We start from the raw sequence: 17,791 nt of genomic DNA, 5'->3' as shown, positions 1-17,791 counted from the left end.
GCAAAGCTACACAGAGAAACCCTGTCTCAAAAAACAAACAAACCACTACAGCTCTTCAGAGGACACAGATATTTGTATTTCTTTTGAGAACTCTGTTTAGTCTCTTACCCAAATTTTCAATTGAGTAGTTGTTTTCTTAATGTCTAGTCTTTTGAATTGTTTGTGTATTCTAGACACTAATCCTCTTGTCAGATGTGTAGCTGATAAGATTTTCCCATTCTGTAGGGGCCTCTGCTCATGTGATGGTGCCTTTGTTGTACGGAAGCTTTTTAGTTTCATTAAGTCAATTATCAATTGTTGCTCTTTAATAAAAAACATTTTAAAAGATTTATTTTTTTTAATTTTATGTGTATTGGTGTTTTGCCTGCATTCATGTCTGTGTAAGGTTATTTGATCCCCTGGAACTGGAGTTACTGGAGTTAGTTTGAGCTGCCATGCAGGTGCTGAGACTTGAGCGTGGATCCTCAGGAAGCAGCCAGTGCTCTTAACCACTGAGGCATCTCTCCAGACATTAACAGTTGTTGGTCTACTGCTTGTCCTGTGCCAGTCGTGTTCAGAAAGTCCTTCCTGTGCTACTAGTTGGAGTGTGTTCTGCACTTTCTCCTCTGGCAGATCTTACCTGAGTGAGGTTCTTGGTCCATTTGGAGTTGAGTTTTGTGCAGGGTGAGAGGTGAGGCTGTAGCTTCGTTCTTCTCCATGCAGCCATCCACTTTGACTGGCGCCATTTGTTGAAGATGCCGTCTTATCTAGTGGGTTTAAAAATGTTTTGAGCTGTAGCAATAGAAAAATGTCTGTTTTTAATACAGCTTTTATTTAATTTGTTGCATTTATATGGTATACATGTGTATGTGTTCGCATATTTTTTTAGCCACACATATGCTCATGTAATCACAGGCCTGAGGTTGAATAAGGAGTCTTCCACCATCATTTTCAACCTTGCGTATTGAGACAGGGTCAGTCTAGCACATAGAACTTGCTGATTTGGCTAGTGTGACTAGCCAGATTGCAGGGGGCTCCTCTGTAGGGATGACTGTCAGGAATGTGTGTGCAGCCCTGTCCACCAGCTTTTTCTTTTCTTTTCTTTTCTTTTTTTTTCTTTTCTTTTCTTTTCTTTTCCTTTATTTTTCTTTTGGGGTTTTTTTGAGACAGGGTTTTTCTGTGTAACAGCCCTGGCTCCAGCTTTTACATGGATGCTGGGAATCCATTCCAGATCTCATAATTGAATGACACATACTTAACCACTGAGCCATCTCCTCAGCCTCTCTTATTTTCACTGTAAGAGATCCTGTTGGTGCTGTCTTTCAAATGTATTTCCAGTTAGCCATTTCTCTATTTCTGCCACCATTCAGATGTAGCCGCTTTTCTGCCTGGTCTCAATAATTGAGTGACATTCTACATGGCCTTGCTTCCGTTCCTGGACCCATACAATGTTTTCATTGTAAACTACCAGAGGGAATTTTTTTTTTTAACTGACAGAAAAAAAATTGTGTGTATTTATTGTTTACAGTGTGATATTTTCACAATCACCTGTATTTTCAGCTCTGAAATCTGATGCTCTTCTGAGATCAGAAGCCTCCAGGCTTCTGAGGGCACCAACACACACCTGGCACACACACACCTGGCACACATATACACACACAGTCTAATCTCTCTCTCTCATGCACACACAAATAAATGTAAATGCTTCAAAATCGTTTTTTAAAAAGGTATCCAGAAGTAGGGTTGCTAGATCATATGGTTACATTTTTAATATTTTGAGCCTCTGTATCATTTTTGGTAATGGCTGTACTGTTCTTACCAATAGAGTCCCTTTCTCCCCACAGTTGCTACCTTTTGCCATTTTTCCCTTATTTCAGAGTCTAACAAGAGTCAAGTGATAGTTTAACATGAGCTTTTAAAACAGTTTTTATTAAATCATTTGTTGGTGTGTTTGTATGTTGTGGGTGTCTGTACCACAGTGTGAATGGAAATCAGAGGTCAGTTTGCCAGAGTCAATCCTCTGTCCAGGCATCTGTCTTTTAGTTGGAAAGTTAATCCTCTTGTATTCAAGGTCATTATTGTTATGGAAGGGTTTATTGTTGTCATTGTTTTCTAGTTACTCTGGAGCCCTCTCCCCCTCCCCTCTTCTTTTGTGGTGAGGTGATTTTGCCTAGTAGCATGTTTTTATTTCCTGCTTTTTATTTTCAGTGTATCTATTACAGGTTTGTATTTACATTTACCATGAAAGCTACAAAAATCATCTTAATAAGTTATTTTGAAGTGTGTATAACAGTTTACACGCACACACACACACACACATACACGCACACACACACACCTACCTTCAGACTTTGATTCTACCCCTCCTGTATTTGAATTCTTAAAAGAGAGAGAGTTATTTCATATGTATGAATGTTTTGCCTACATGCATGTTTGCACCATATATGTGCCTAATGCCTGAAGAGGCCAGAAGAGGGCATTGGATCCTTTAGAACTGGAGTTACAGATGCTTGTGAGCTGCCTTGTGTGTGGTGGGAACTGAGCCCAGATTCTCTGAATGAGCAGCCAGTACTCTTAGCCCCTACATTTAAATTCTTGATGTTGGTAGTTTACATTTTTATTTCAACTTGAGGTATTTGTGTTATTTATCAATACTGTTTTCCTTCATCTTAGAAAAATCCTTCTAGTATTTCCTGTCATAGGTATAATGGTGATAACCTTGGGCAGCTTGTTTCTTTGGGAACAGCTTTATTTTCCTTGTGTCTAAAGGGCAGTTCCAGTGGGAACAGGACTGTGGCGTTTCTGTTTGTTTCTAAGAGTTTGTTGATTTGTTTTGGGTTTTGAGGCAAGGTAGCCCTGTCTGGCCTGGTACTGACTGTGTAGCCCAGGTTGGCCTCAAATGCAAAGCAATCCTCCTGACTCAGCCTCCCAGTCCTGGTTCTATAAGCATGTACCTTAATTTATTTTTTTAGCTAATGCATAAAAAGGTAAAACATTTCTATATTAATGGTACTATATAATGTGTGACATGTATATATTGCATAATGTATAATCACATTAAGCATATTTACTTCCGTTTTTTGTACTAGGCAAGTACTCTTTATAAAACTACATCTTAGCACTTGTTATTTTGAGACTAGATTTTGCTACATAGCTCAGGATCACCTTGAACTCACTGTATAGCTCAAGTTGTCTTCTAATCCAAAATACCTATGCTTCAGCCTCTGGAATGCCAGGATTACAGATGTATGGCGCCATATCTGGCCTATTTCTTCATGGCAATTCAGAATTTGTGTACTTTTTCAAAATATACAGCATACTAACATTTATGCCCATTCCTGGTCACAGCATTGGCGCTTCTTGCCCTAATGTGACTTAGTGCCGTTGATCAATGCCTCCCCTGCCACCCCCCACCCCTCTTCCCAGTGACATAAGCAGACAGACACCATTACACTCTCATCTTTTATAGATCCTGCATAATGAGCGAGGTGTGTGGCAGTGGTCACTGGCGTTTCCCATACCTTAATGATCTGTAGTTCCATCCACGGGATCCAGATTGGAGGATCTTTTTATGTCTGAACAGTATTGCAGTGTGTACTCGCTGCAGTTTTTAAAGTTCATTCTCCTTTCTATTGTTACCTATTGTGAATAGTGCTGCATGAGGTGGGAGTAGATGTCTGTAACACATTGACTTCACTTCCTTTGCATGCATACCCACTCCTGGGATTGCTGCATCACGTGGTAGTCCTATTTCCGTCTTTTGAGGAACTGTTTGGCTGTACTAATTTATGTTCTTAGAGCCATTCTTAGTGGAGTATGTGATACCAATGTTTTGTTTGCCTTTCCCTGCTGATCAGTGGCACAGAACATTTTTTTCATGTACCTGTTCATCCTCAAAATACCTATTTTTGAGAAATGTCTGTATAGGTTCATTGCTCATGTTTTAATTAGGTTATTGGTGGGTTTTTTTTGCTATTGAGTATTTAGAGTTTCTTATAAATGACTTATAAATGTCAACTCTGTCAGGTGCAGATTCTCCCATTCTGTTGGCTATCTCTGCACGCTGTTAGATGTTTACTTTGCTGTGCAGAAAGAAACCTTTTAAATTATTATATTTAATTATGAGTTTTGTGTATACATGTATGTGGGCATGCATTTGCCATGCATGTGCAAGCCTGAGTCCCAGGGAACAAACTCAGGTCATCAGTTTTGGCAGCAAGTGCTAATCCCTGCTGAGCCATCTCGTTGACCCAGAAAGAAACCTTATTTTGAAGTAGTTTCATCTCCTTTTGTTTTTGTTTCCTGTACTTCTTGGAAACATCCTCCCTCCCCCCATTTAGATGAGATATGGAGTCAGCTATGGGCTTTGGCTCTTGTTAGAAGGGAGCTTAAATGTGTAACATCCTTGTGATTGATCTCTTTGGCTCTGGGTGATGTTAGTGATATCTCTGAGTGCTTGGATAGTCTACAGTGATCACATAGGAATTATACAGCTTTACAGTGGCACAGACTGCCAAAGACTCACACATGTCTTCAAGCTCCATTGGGATTTATGGTAGCTCTACCATAGTCTTGATTGTATGAGATGACAAGGACTGCCCTTAGGTCCTTCATAACAAGCACAAGTAATACCAAGGACTGTGATGCCCACAGCTATGGTCCCTGAACCGGAGGATTTGAAAAAGACCTTGTGGTCTTCAGTGCCAGTGGCCAGTTTTGGGAGCCATGTGGTAGGATGTCACCTTGCCTAGCTCCCATGTAATAAAAACCAAATTGATGGTGGTGTCTGTGGCATCAGTAACCCCAGAAGTTACAGGATGCAAAGGGCATCATCTCTGTCATGGACAGTTGTGAGTGGCCCTGGGACTTGGACCTCTGACAGCCGCTTTTCAGGAGCTGTGGGAACCCAGTCTCAAAAGACACGTACAAGTGATCTTTTGGTACCAGCAGCTATGGGGCATAAGAGTTGGGTTTGTGATGCTAGTGCCCACACTCTTGGGGATCCTGGATGTGGTAGCTGTACTAGATCCTGTGGGTTGAGTATCCATGGTTCTGGGGCTTGTGGTTTTGGTATCTGTTGTCTGCAGGATGTGGATAAAATGTCCCTAGGTCGTGTGGGGCAAGCGTCAATAGTCAGAGTCTTGGAACTGCAGGACCTGAGTAAGATAGGCTTGGGCACTGGGCACTGCCAGTGCTTCTTGCACTGGGCCTGGGGACTGTGGACGAGGCCTTCCCTAGTCTTCCCTGGGGAGGCATGTGCATGTGACAGATTCGGGGTGCTAATAACTGGGTTTCTAAAGCTATGGGCATAGCTGGACCTGTGGTGGCGTTCTGTCATGGACAAATAGGTGAGGAAAACAATTTAAAACGTCTATTCGGGTGATGGTTTCAGAGGTTTGGCCCTTGCTCTGTTGGCTCAGTTGCCTCAGGGCCTCCAGCAAGGCAGAACGTAATGGTTTGTAACATGTGGCGCAGGGTGCAGTTGACCCGATGGTAGCTGCGGAGAAAGGATAGCAGGAAACCAGTGTCCTGCTAATCCTTTCAAGGGCATGCTGTCTGCCCTGGATGTCAATAGCTTCTACCTCCTAACAGTCTTCTGTCCCCTTCCTAGGGGGAACCCAGGGTGGAAGTGTATCAGGTCTCCTCCCAGGCCCTGAGAGACAGTGGTGGTGGATAGTGCTGGGTTTTGGCACTCATAGCTAGTCTCAAGGTAGCAGGCTGGAGAAGAAACCTTGTCCCTTCCCGCAGAGTGCGGATGGCACCAGGTAGCGGAACTCTGGTAGTATTTGTAGAGCTGCTTGAAGTGGCAAGGACCTTCCCACCTTCTGGTGGACAGACGCGGGTGAAGCTGGGCCTGTGTCAGCAGCTACAGTGTCAAGAGAGGGAGCCCAAGGGGACACCTTCCCAGATTCCCCAGGGAAATGCAAGTGGGACTCCAGCTTGTGGCAGTGACACCTGGTGATCTGAATATGCTGAGTGGCACCGTGAGGCCACAACCCAAGGCTTCTGCCGGCACAGAAGAGCTTCTGCTAGCCCCTAAGGCGGGCACTCCTAGACCAGCCCCTCCTGGAACTGTGATGAAAACCCTCGTAGATAGTTAAGCAGGCGCAAGCCCTTGGGTTCAATTCCCAGCCTCACCCCAAAGCCTGTGGTGTCAGGAACTCCTTGTCCCACAGTTAGAGCTGCCAGCCTGCTCTTGAGCTGCTGTTGCCAGCACTGAGCCACTTCCCTTTGCCTGGCAGCGCAAGGACAACCTGTCCCCAGCAGCCGGCCCTGAAAACCTGTCCCCAGCAGCCGGCCCTGAAAACCTGTCCCCAGCAGCCGGCCCCGAAACTGCAGTTCCTTCACCCTCCATGTTTCCTGTCTGTTCAGATCGCTTGCCACTTGCTGTTTGCAGAGCTCTCCCTCGGCCAGCAGTGGAGTGCCGGCTCCCTTTGCTGTTGGAGTCTCTGCGCCAGTCCTGACGGGCTCTCTCCAGCTCTCTTGAGTCCTTCTTCTCTGCTTAGCAGTTATTTTTCCTTTGGAATTTCAAATGGGTCACCCAGGCCCCTGACCTTTAGTAGAAGTTCCTGTTGGAAGACTGTTGCTAGGCATGTTGGGACTTCTCTTTGTCATATTTTGGTTGTATTTGATTAAGATCCTTTGTTCTTCCTGATTCCTGGGTGCTTGTCTTTTTCTGGGTTTGGGAAGTTTCTATTATTTCTTTAAATCAGCTTTCTGTCCCTTTATCATCTTCTGTTGTCTTGAATGCACTGACTGCTTTGTTGATGCTATCTCAGATTCTGTCACCCTTGATTACTCCATTTCTCTCAGAGCTGTCCTTAGAAAGCATAGTCATGCCCAAAGTTTCTAGTGGCATGCATCTCTTGGGAATTGGCACTCTCCTGCTTCTAGAGGCTTCCTCCTCTGCTTGCTCAGCTTGCTCACCTCTGCAGCCTCTGCAGCTCCTGTTGGCTCGTTGCTGAGCCCATCATTCACACTTCAATCCAAAACTTGCATACCACCAGCCCGGATAGGCTTCCTGTCCCTGTGGTCACCCTGTCCAGAGGGTCAGTTTCTTGAACAGTGGCATTCCTATCTAACTACTTCTGTGGTTGAATTTTACACTGGGCACTTGACCTGAGTATTCCTCGCGCCAGTCAACGAAAGGTCTCCACCTCATCTGTCAGTCTCCCTACCCTTGAGACAGTAACTTGAAGATGCTCAACAAATCATTGTCAAATTCAAAAGAAATACACGGTAGTCGGACTATTCACTGTTTCTAAGGACTTAGCTTTTACACTTACTGGTGATGTACTTTCTTACCTAGAGACCCTGAAATATGGCGTCTGGCTTGCTTGAAAGTGTGGGGCAGAGGCTGTATGAAACTTGTCCCATACTCATCCTGGAGAGAGATGTTTTTAGAACGGCCTCGTGTTCGCTTTGATGGTAAGTTGGATTCAAGTACTCAGGAGAAATCATGATATGTAGTGCTAATTTTGATAAAACAGTTTTTATTTTCTGTAATGGACCTAAGTGCATATAAGCATAATTAAAGGAAATAACACTATATGATTCTGACTTAAATTGTATGCATGTGCTTTTTTTTGTATGTGTGCATGTACTTTTAGAACAACTGTTTCTTTCCTCTAGGTGTGTACATCAGTAAAACCACATATATCCGTCAGGGAGAGCAGTCTCTGGATGGTTTCTACAGAGCCTGGCACCCAGTGGAGTATTACAGGTACAGCTGTTGCAAAATGAGTGAGTGGGGACTCGCAAGTGTTAGCTCCTTAGTTACTCCGCCTGTTCCCTATTGCTTATGATTTAGCCACAAAGTGATCCTCAGTATTTTTATCCAGTATTATGACAGGAACTGCATTCTAAAACCAAAAGATTAGTATAAATGTTGTAACTCCCCAGCCCCTAGTTATAGTCCAGAGTCCTTTCTGTCTGTCTTGATTATAACATGGGAGGCTTGTCCCAGCCTTCGTGTTTACCACATGTGACTGCTGCTGAGAATAAGTAGAATAGAGCTGGTCATTGTATCGTAATTATTGGGTCTCACTTAGTCGGACGTTAATTAGCACCTTAGGAAAACAAGGGACTTTAAGAGAAGAGCCAAGCTTAATGTTTGTTCAGTGAGTAAAACGAAAAGGTCAGCAGAGCCCCCGGGAAGTTGTAGAATGCCTTCGTTCTCCTGTAGACTGACTTGTCCTGTGTGCTCTCCTGTCTCAGCGGTGCTTGGCTGATGGTATTTCAGTCTGGGTTTCACAGCTATGACCAAGTGTAGGTACTGCAAACTGAGGGCATGTTTTATATTGTGCGGGTGGTGTTTGGTGTTTTTTCTTTATGTAGGTACATAAGATTCTTTCCTGATGGCCATGTGATGATGTTGACAACCCCTGAGGAGCCTCAGTCCATTGTTCCCCGTTTAAGAACTAGGAACACCAGGTAGTGTTTTTATATAGCTTTCTAGCCAGTCCATATTTTCAGATTTAACCTAAGGCAGTGCTCCTCTGGCTTAATAATGCATAACTTAAAAAGCAGGCACAGCACTTGGGGGAATCAGTCTCCAGAAGCCTTTTCCTAGGCAGCCTGTATAATAGCTTTGGGGCTTTGGAGTAAAAGTTCATTCTCATCCTTACTGAGGATTACTCAGATTACTGAGTAAGTGGTGTTGTAACTCAAGTTTTCTAGATTACTCCAGTAAGTATAACTGGTTGATTTAAGGTACATTTATTATTTCTTAGAACGGATGCAATTCTGCTGGGTCATTATCGCTTGTCACAAGATGCAGACAATCAGACCAAAGTATTTGCTGTAATAACTAAGAAAAAAGAAGACGTGAGTATGCACCGTGGAACTGGTGGTGTGCCTGTTCCACAGCCCATCCATCCATATGTTCTCAGCCAGAAAGAAAACAGAGATACTCTTGCGTAAGATCTGTGCTGACCTCTAACAGATCTACCAGAAGAACTGGGGTTTTCTGCTGTTTTCTCTGGAACAGTGTGTTTGTCTTTCTGGAAAACTATTCTAGGATTCTTATGCACAGGAATGTGGGGCCAGGATCCCCTGCATCTGACACTCTCGTGTCTTAACCAGGCCGTGCGGCTTCCTGAGCTGCCTGCACAGACCACTCTTGCCAGCAGACTTGCAGAAAGAGCATATTTTTTTTTGGTGGGGGAGGGCTGCCCACTTCTGCTTTTGTGCAGAACTGTGATTCTTAATATATGTCACAGTCTGCAGCACTCCAAATTCTTGGCAGATGGAAGAGCTAGTATTTTCACAACTTTCTCTAAACCCTTTGTCCCTCCTGGTTAAGAGGCGTAGTGCACACCTGTCACCTCACTTGTGATGGAGCTGAAGCAAGTACTTGTCTGTCTTCTGTATGAGTAGTCATTCTTGTGGGTTCCTTCTCTCTTCCTGCTGTCATATAGTGAGACAGTGCAGGGGTACATCTGTGAGGCCCACCATCTGTGACCACCATCCCTGGCTTCCCTGCCTCCTTTGATAGGCTCCTGGAAGGTTGTGGTGCAGTGGTCTGAGGAACAGATAATTACCTTGACTGTGACTATGCATTTCCTCAAGTCAACATTAGGTTTTTTTTCTAATAAAAGTATTTAGGAATTCCCGTGTGGCATGTCGGTGTCCTTTTATAATGAAGCCAGTCACAGTGTTCACAATTTACAAAAGTGTTATTAGGACCAAATTCATCACATCTGTTTACCTGTGGACTATTTTATTGTTGTAAGATGAACCGTGTAACCATGACTGGCCTGGAACTCACTGTGTAGATCAAGCAGTCCTCAAACTCCTGAGATCTGCCTGTCTCTGCCCAGTACTGGGATCAAAGGCATACGCCACCATTGCCTCACTCCATGCTTTCTTTGGCAGCCTTCACCAATTTATCACTTTCTTCATTTAAAAAAGTTGTTTTATTTTTTAAATTTTATTGTATGTGTATGGATACTTTGACTGCATGCTTGTCCGTGCACCATGTTTGTGCCTGGTAGCTGCAGAGACTAGAAGAGACATTGAGTCCCCTGGGACTGAAGTTGTGGACTGCTGTGTGGGTAGGTGCTGGGAATTGAACCCAGATCTTCTGCAAAAGGATCCAGTGCACCTAACTGCCAACCCATCTCTCCAGTCCTTAACAAGTATTTTAAAGGAAGTATTTCCTAATAGAAGAAACTATTAGGTTTGGAGATAAAAGTTTTATTTCTGAAACTGCTGGGTAACTTTAGTTAACTTGTTTAATCTCCCTGGATCCTCATTTCTTCAGCCATACGTTTAACACATGAGTTACTGTGATGGTGGGGAACAAACCTGGTATTTTACTTACTGCTTTTTCAAGATTTGCATGTGATACTCCCTACAGTCTGCAGTGTGTAAGTGTTAAGTTACTTGTAGTGTGCCTCTTACGTCATTTTTGTACACACGGTTATCATAGCTCATGAGTCTTTCTGTTACAGAAACCACTTGACTATAAATACAGATATTTTCGCCGTGTTCCTGTACAAGAAGCAGATCACAGTTTTCATGTGGGGCTGCAGCTGTGTTCCAGTGGCCACCAGAGGTTCAACAAACTCATCTGGATCCATCACTCTTGTCACATCACTTACAAGTAGGTGAATGCAGTACAGAATGCGAAGATCAGGGCCTGGAAAGATGGCTCAGCAGTTAAGTAAATCCACTGCTGATTTTCCAGAGGACCCAGGTTCAATCCTCAGCACCCATATGGCAGTTTACAACTGTCTGTAACTTCATTCCCGGGGAATCTGATGCCTTCTTCTGGCCTCCACAGGCGCAAGACACACATGCAAGCAAAATAACCATACACATAAGAGAAAATGTTAAAATAAAGTTAAAAAAAAAAAAAAAAGAATGCCAAGACCAGCATAAAGTATACTTTATATCCAGCTTGAGAAGCTTGATATGTTTGGAATTCTTCAGTATCTTGTTACAAAGTAAAAAACACAGTGTAAACTATAATGAACCAGAACAACAAACACACAAACCCAAAAGAGGCTCAAATGTAAAAAGTTGACCATGAGTGAGGAAGAGGAGCCCTGCCTCTCCTACCCAGTCAGTACTATCACTTTAGAAGTGAGAGTCCAAAAGACCAAGCATGAATACTCATGCCCACTCAGTAAGGAGGGGGCATTCCATCAGCAGAACTCGGGTCTCTGTAGGCCGTGAATGCAATGCTTATTCATGGACACACTACGCACTTTTCAAAAGGGTATTTTCCACAGATCACTGTTAATGTTTTTCACTTTATTTTCTCTTGGTTCATTCTCAGGGATTATACAATGATTTAAAAAATTATACTTAGAAAATTATGTCTGTTTTTAAGATGGTACTCAATGTAACCCAGAAACAAGTGGACTAGGTAGGTAATTTTTGTTTAAAACTCTTAATTCTGTGAAATAGAGTTTAGTCTGATTAGGTAATTAATTAAGACTATAAAAAGGAGCAGTACAGAAATAAGAAAAAGTTTAGAAGACAGCAGAGAAGTGAAACACCAAGTCATGTGACTGCCAGAGTTAATGGTGGCTGGCTTGAAAGAAGATTGGTATTCTGGGGCTCTCCATGCCAGTTAAATCTGGAATTCTGAGAGCGAACTTTTGAGGTAGGCTCCCATTAATGTGCTCCGTGGTCTTGATGATGCAAGGTCAATGTTCTCCATCCATTGCCACCTTGTGAATGACTTCGGTGCTCATTTGGAGCAAGATGGGCAGAGTGTCCCTCACATTCCAGTCCTTCCCTTCTCCGTTCAGTCTGTGATCTGATGCAGATGGTTTCCTACCTTTCAAAGAAAAACCCATAAGTAGAAGGAAGCCAGGAGTGGTTGCCAGGGTTTATACTTGCCTCAGTAGAGGTGAGAATCCCTCTGCAGAGGGAAGTGCAGTTGCTAGCGACCACACTCTCGTAATAGTCAAAGGTCACCTGATTTCTCTTCGGGGCTGGATAATATGGCTGTGGCAACATAATTAGTGGCCCCTCAGCATGCACACACTTAGGGTTTTGCCGTTGATCAAATACTAAATCATTCTGTTGTGATAATAGGATTTCTTTTGAAACAGTTTAACAAGGGCTGTAGATTTGTCTGTAGCCTTTGACTTGGAAATTTTCTTAGGAATTTGTAGAGGGTCATAATACACATTAATTGCCAAATGTCAGAAACAATCTAACTTTCCAAAAGAATAATTATTTAGTAAGTTATGATACAAGCAGGGGTTATAATGTAGTACAGCCAATAAAAATGGTTTCTGAAGGAAGTTCTTAAATGTTTTACAATGTGTCTCCATTGTTTACACTTTAAACTCACCCTGTACAAGCAAGCATGCAGGGATTTCAGATAAATTGGGATTTCCTCATTCGGTGGTTTTGCATTTGTTTCTAGATCAACTGGAGAGACTGCAGTCAGCGCTTTTGAGATCGACAAGATGTACACGCCCTTGTTCTTCGCCAGAGTCAGGAGCTACACTGCGGTCTCTGAAAGGCCCCTGTAGAGCCCTGCCAGCATGTCACTGCTGCATGAGCAGGAGCAGAGAGTGCCAGAATACCTAAGTTATATGTACATACATGGAGTTGGAACTTATTTTAAGTTGTTGGAATTACTTTAAGAAGAGTATAAATTATTTTTTTTATTTAAAGGCGTAGTTGATTCCTGGGATAATTTGTTTTGAAATTAGAAGTTGTTACGTACATTTATGTTGTAATAAACCTTGAAGTGGGGTTTAAATCATGTTTTCAAGCAGGTTTCTCAGCAGATCTGTCACGGATGCTGCCTTGTGCCTGAACATCCTCGTCCTCACGTATGTCAGGGAGCACACTGGATAGTATTTATTCCCGCATGACATAGTGTCTTCGCATCAGACTCCAAATGTGAAACCTGTTCTGGATCTGTTTGAAACTGTTCAATAAAGATCATCAATAAATGTTTCTTTCAAGGAGATGTATGTGATGGCCTTTAAAGATGCGAGAGTATTTATAAACAGTCCTGGGATAGCCGGCAGGGGCTTGGGAGTCACTGCCTCAGTCATATTTAACCCCAGACCTTGGGAACGCTAATCTCAACTACGAGACTTACAAATATGTAAGTGGCAGACAGTGAATCTCCCTCAGGCCTGGAACAACTTCTTCATAAATGAACATTTGAGCGTCACATAAATCATGTACTGGGAAAATAAAGGGACAAATATGGTCAGAGAGGAGAAATAAGATGCATGAATGAAACAGGAACAGATTATAAAAAAGGAAGAAAACTTTGGAAGATTATTTTTTTATATATATTTTTAATGTTCATTGGTGTCAGATCCCCTGGGACTGGAGTTACAGACAGTTGTGAGCTGCCATGTGGGTGCTGGGAATTGAACCCAGGTCCTTTGGAAAAGCAGTCAGTGCTCTTAACCACTGAGCCATTTCTCCAGCCCTGGAAGATGATTTTTTTAACGATAATTGTTAGTTAAAATTGATTCTTTGGGAATTTCACATTATGTACCCCAATTCCACTCAGCTCCCTGTCCCCCCACATTCTCCCCTCACCCCTGCAGTGCTCCCTAAAACAAAATTAAAAACAAGCAAGCAAACAAAAACAAGAACAGAACAAAGTAAACAAGCTTCACTTCTCCATCTTTCCTGCCTCTCCAACACCTCTTCATTTGTCCTGGTGGCATCAGGAGCTGTGGTGTGTCACACAGTGTACTCTTTGTCCAGTCAGCTTTACTGGCAAATGTTCATTGCAATGAGTCATGGGTCTGGTTCAAGGCTTCTGGTTTCTGGCACACCATCATCACTAGATCCTCATCGGAGCTCCTCTGGGATGTCCTGCAGCCATTCAGAGTCATGGAGATCCCGCTGGTATTGTTCATGAACTCCAGCAGGTCCTAGATGGGGTAGATGCTAGGGTGCGTCAACCCAAGCCCCAGCAGTGGGCCTAGGTGGTAACTGAGCTGGTCAGTCCAGGCCACAGGGGCCACCCCGAGGTGAGGAGGCGGAGCCCATGTCATCAGGGTCAGTTCTGCCATCTCCCCCAAGAGCAGGGGCCAGATCTCTTGCTGCAGTACCGAATGAGCCAGCTTTCCCTGGGCCAGCGAAGGGTGGGGCTGGCTCAGGATGGACCTCTGATTTCACCACCCATGGTCCCTATGGCCCCCTGAGGTGATACAGGCCACAGACATCAACACGGACCCCAGCCGCAGCTGGACCATGGACCCAGACATGACCCTCAGCAGCAGCTTGGGCCCAGATGACATCCTGGCTCTGGGTGGAAGTGCTGGTCACTCAGATTGGGATGGTTCTGGTGGCAGCATGGCCTCGGAACAACACCAAGGCCCCAGGCTGCGGCCCCAACCCCGGGTTCTCTACAACCTTTGGTGGCAATATGGGGCTTGGACTTCAGCAGAGACCCTAGTTGCAGTAGCACCATGGACCCAGACACTGTCCTCTGCAACAGCTGGATCTGGATGTCACCATGGCCCCAGGTGGCAGTGCAGGCCACTCAGATCTGCATGGCCCTGGCTGCATCATGGCCCTCGGTAACTAACGTGGACTCAGGTGGCTGACCCGACCCTGGGCATCCATACAACCCCCGGTGGCAACAGGAGCCACATATGGGAAGACAAATTTTTTTTAGACAAGACAAACATGACTGATTTTTAAATCTCAGATGAAACATGAGATGTCAAAGCTAAAAGTTACGTTAGATGTTGGCTAACTATCCGCATGAAGGTAGTGAGGAAATACGTTATTTTTAAAATTATTTTTTTTATTATTTTTGAGACACTTGTCTCATCATATAGCTCTGGCTATCTTGGAACTCATGTACACCAGGCTGGCCTTGAACTCACAAGGATCCACCTGCCCCTGCCTCCTGAGTGCTGAGCTTCTTTTATTTTTTGAGATTATAATTACCTCATCTTTCTTGCCCTTTTCCCCCTTCAAAGCCTCCCATAGACCCCCTCCTTGTTCTCTTTCAAATTCATGGCCTCTTTTTAAAATTAATTGCTGTTATATACATTTATGTTCTCTCCCAACCTCTCCCTCTCATCCATAGGCACAACCTGCTCTGACTGTCTAGTGTTACTCCTGTGTATGTGTTTACAGCTGACTGCTTGGTGCTGAATAACCAATTGGAGTGCTCTTTCCTGGGGAAGACTTTCTCCTGGGCTCAGCATTCCTTAGTTGCCTGCAGTTCTTTCTGTGGATCTGACATTTCCTGGGCTTCCCGCTATCCATGTGAGCACGTCTATGGTTGTCATCTTTATTCAGCTAACATTTAGGCAGTTGTGCTGGGGTGACTTCATGAGTGTAGCTTCTGACATTATTAGGAGACAGTCTCATAGCAAATTCCCTGTTCCTCTGACTCTTACAATTCTATCTCCTCTTCCCCAGTGTTCCCTGAGCCTTGGGTGTGGAAGTGTGTGGATGTATCCATTGGCACTGGGCCAGTTGCAGCTCAGCAGGAATGCTGTCACAGGGTCTCACTATGTATGTAGTCTGGTTGGCCTGGAACTCACAGAGATCCTCCTGCCTCTGATGGGATTAAAGGTGTGTACATCTGGCCAATTCCTTTAAAACCTTGATTTCAGTGTCTTGTGAAAATAACCACTAAGGAATCATAAAAGTCTCCTGGGCATGCATGCATTTTGCTAACAAATATAGTAAAGTATGCTTTTTTGCCACTAGGTGTCACTCTTATCCCAGGTTGGGTTTTTTGTTGTTTGTTTTTTGGTTTTTTTGTGGTGGCGGGGAGGGTCTACATTTTATTACTGGACAAACTACTACCCTAACTTAAAACAGGACCAAGTCTTCAGGTTAAAATGTTGAACTCCATGTGGTAGGATTGCTTGATGACAATTCAGTCTCTATTGCTGTGATTAAAACAAAAACAAACAAACAAAAACCAGGACTAAAGCTTCTTGGGGAAGAAAGGATTATTTCATCTTCTAACTCTCAGGTCACACTCCATCACTCAGGGAAATCATGGTAGGAACCTGAAGGCAGGAGCTTATGCTGTAGAGGCCATGGAGGGGTGCTGTTCACTGGCTTGCTCCTCATTGCTCTAACTGCTTTCTTACGGCACCCAGGACCGCCAGTCCAGGGGCACCTTCTACAAGGACTGGGCTCTCCCACGTCAATCACTAGTTAAGAAAATGCACTACCATCAGCCTTTCATCAGATATAGCCTTGGAAATGAGGCTTCTTTTCCCTTGTTCCTACTATTATTCTTTTTCTAGCATACGAGAGTACAGTAAGTACCATGAAGCCCCGATCACTTCCATGGTGTTCCTGTGAAGCCGCTTTGTAGGAGCCCCAGGATCTCTCACTGCCGACTCCAGGGGCCTTGGGAACATGCTTGACTGAGGTGTCAGGACTGGCTAGCGCCATTTCCATCCAAGTCCCCATGCCAATTTCTGCTTTTCCCATACTGTTTCTGATGTCAGTCTGATTCCGTGATGACTGGTGTGGACCAATCCAGCTTCAGGCATGGGAAGACAAATCTTCATATAGATTCTTTGGTGCTGCTGTCTCTGAGATGACATGTTTTTATAAAGAAACTAGAAATGACAGTTTCTCCCAGGCTTGGGCCAAAACCCATCACTGGGGACATTGCTGAGAAAAGTCTCCCCTTGTCTTACGATTTATATTTTCCTACTTTCTTTAATTTATTTTTCTAAGACAGAGTCTCTTGCTGCCCAGGCAGGCCTCAAACTCACTATGTGGCTGAGGATGAGTTTGAACTCTTTTCTTCTTTTTTTAAAATGTATTTACTTTATTTATTTTATGTGCATTGGTGTTTTGAGTTACAGACAGTTGTTAGCTGCCATGTAGGTGCTGGGATTTGAACTGAGCCATCTTTCCAGCCCAAGTTTGAACTCTTGATCCTCCTGCCTCCACCTCCCCATTGTAGGCAAGCACCACTGTGCCCACTTTATGCAATGCTGGGGGGTGGAAATACGGCCTTCGTTCATCCTTAGCAAGCACGCTACCAACTGAGCTCCGTCTCCAGCCCCGATTTGTATTACAGTATAACCCTAAAAGCAAAGTTTCTCCCGCCTTATCCAGCTTCATCCCTACTGCAAAACAACCCCTGGCTTTGGAGAAAAGGAATCTATACGGAGTGCCACAGTGTGAAAAGCTAGCAGAAACCCCCAAGACCGCAGAAAGGAAATTTCTAAGTGCATCTGAACACATCTAGGAAGTGGAGACTATAATGTAACTCAAGTTACACCAGAACCTTCACAGACTCCAAGCACCATGTAGGACTGGTGACAGCATTGGCAAGCGGAGCCCAGAAGGTATTCCCAGAGCTGTCACCCATCAGCCTCCAGCCGTGAAGTGCGGCAATAGCACACTGATCTTCCCAAGGCCGACTCAGAACTGAGAACAGACCCATCTCAGAGGACCTCCTAGCATCAGGGAAGGAACGCAAGGCAGTACGGAGGACAGCCAACCACCAAGCTGGGGAGTTTTCACATCCTAGATCCCCACCCGGGTTTTATCTCCCTCTCTATCTATGCCACTTGAGTTTACTACCCAATTTTGTTTTAGCAGGGCTGCCTTGCCACCTTTCTTGCATCCTCTTCTTTCTCCTGCTTTTTACATTTCACTTTCTCTTTTCCTAGTCTTTCCTTGGTTTGTAGGGCACCTGGCCTTGAGCCTCCTGAGAGATGCACTGCTCTGTGTTACACGATAGCACATCTTTACCCCAACTCCCCTGTCCCCAAGTCATTCTCCCTGCTGTCCCCTCCTATCCATGTCCCCGTCCCGGGCTACTACTTCCTAGTCTTACTGGTTTTTCTTCTTTCAGTATTTTCCCCCA

At 44.2% G+C, this 17,791-nt stretch overlaps 1 protein-coding gene across 1 annotated transcript in view; it reads left to right on the top strand.

The window, feature by feature from the left end:
• Nucleotides 1–12,920, top strand: part of Fbxo9 (F-box protein 9) — a 33,052-nt gene extending 20,132 nt beyond the window's left edge. Inside the window, exons 8-13 of the mRNA XM_036192003.1 lie at nt 7,289–7,407; nt 7,612–7,702; nt 8,317–8,412; nt 8,712–8,805; nt 10,434–10,585; nt 12,368–12,920. Of these exons, the coding sequence (XP_036047896.1) occupies nt 7,289–7,407; nt 7,612–7,702; nt 8,317–8,412; nt 8,712–8,805; nt 10,434–10,585; nt 12,368–12,476 (661 nt within the window). The 3' untranslated portion in view covers nt 12,477–12,920. The remainder of the gene's footprint in view (nt 1–7,288; nt 7,408–7,611; nt 7,703–8,316; nt 8,413–8,711; nt 8,806–10,433; nt 10,586–12,367) is intronic.
• Nucleotides 12,921–17,791: the final 4,871 nt, after the last annotated feature.

The sequence above is a fragment of the Onychomys torridus genome, chromosome 7, assembly GCF_903995425.1.
Source record: "Onychomys torridus chromosome 7, mOncTor1.1, whole genome shotgun sequence".
Taxonomy (NCBI): Eukaryota; Metazoa; Chordata; class Mammalia; order Rodentia; family Cricetidae; genus Onychomys; species Onychomys torridus.
Note: the sequence above shows the minus strand (reverse complement) of the source record. Positions and strands in the feature narration are given on the sequence as shown.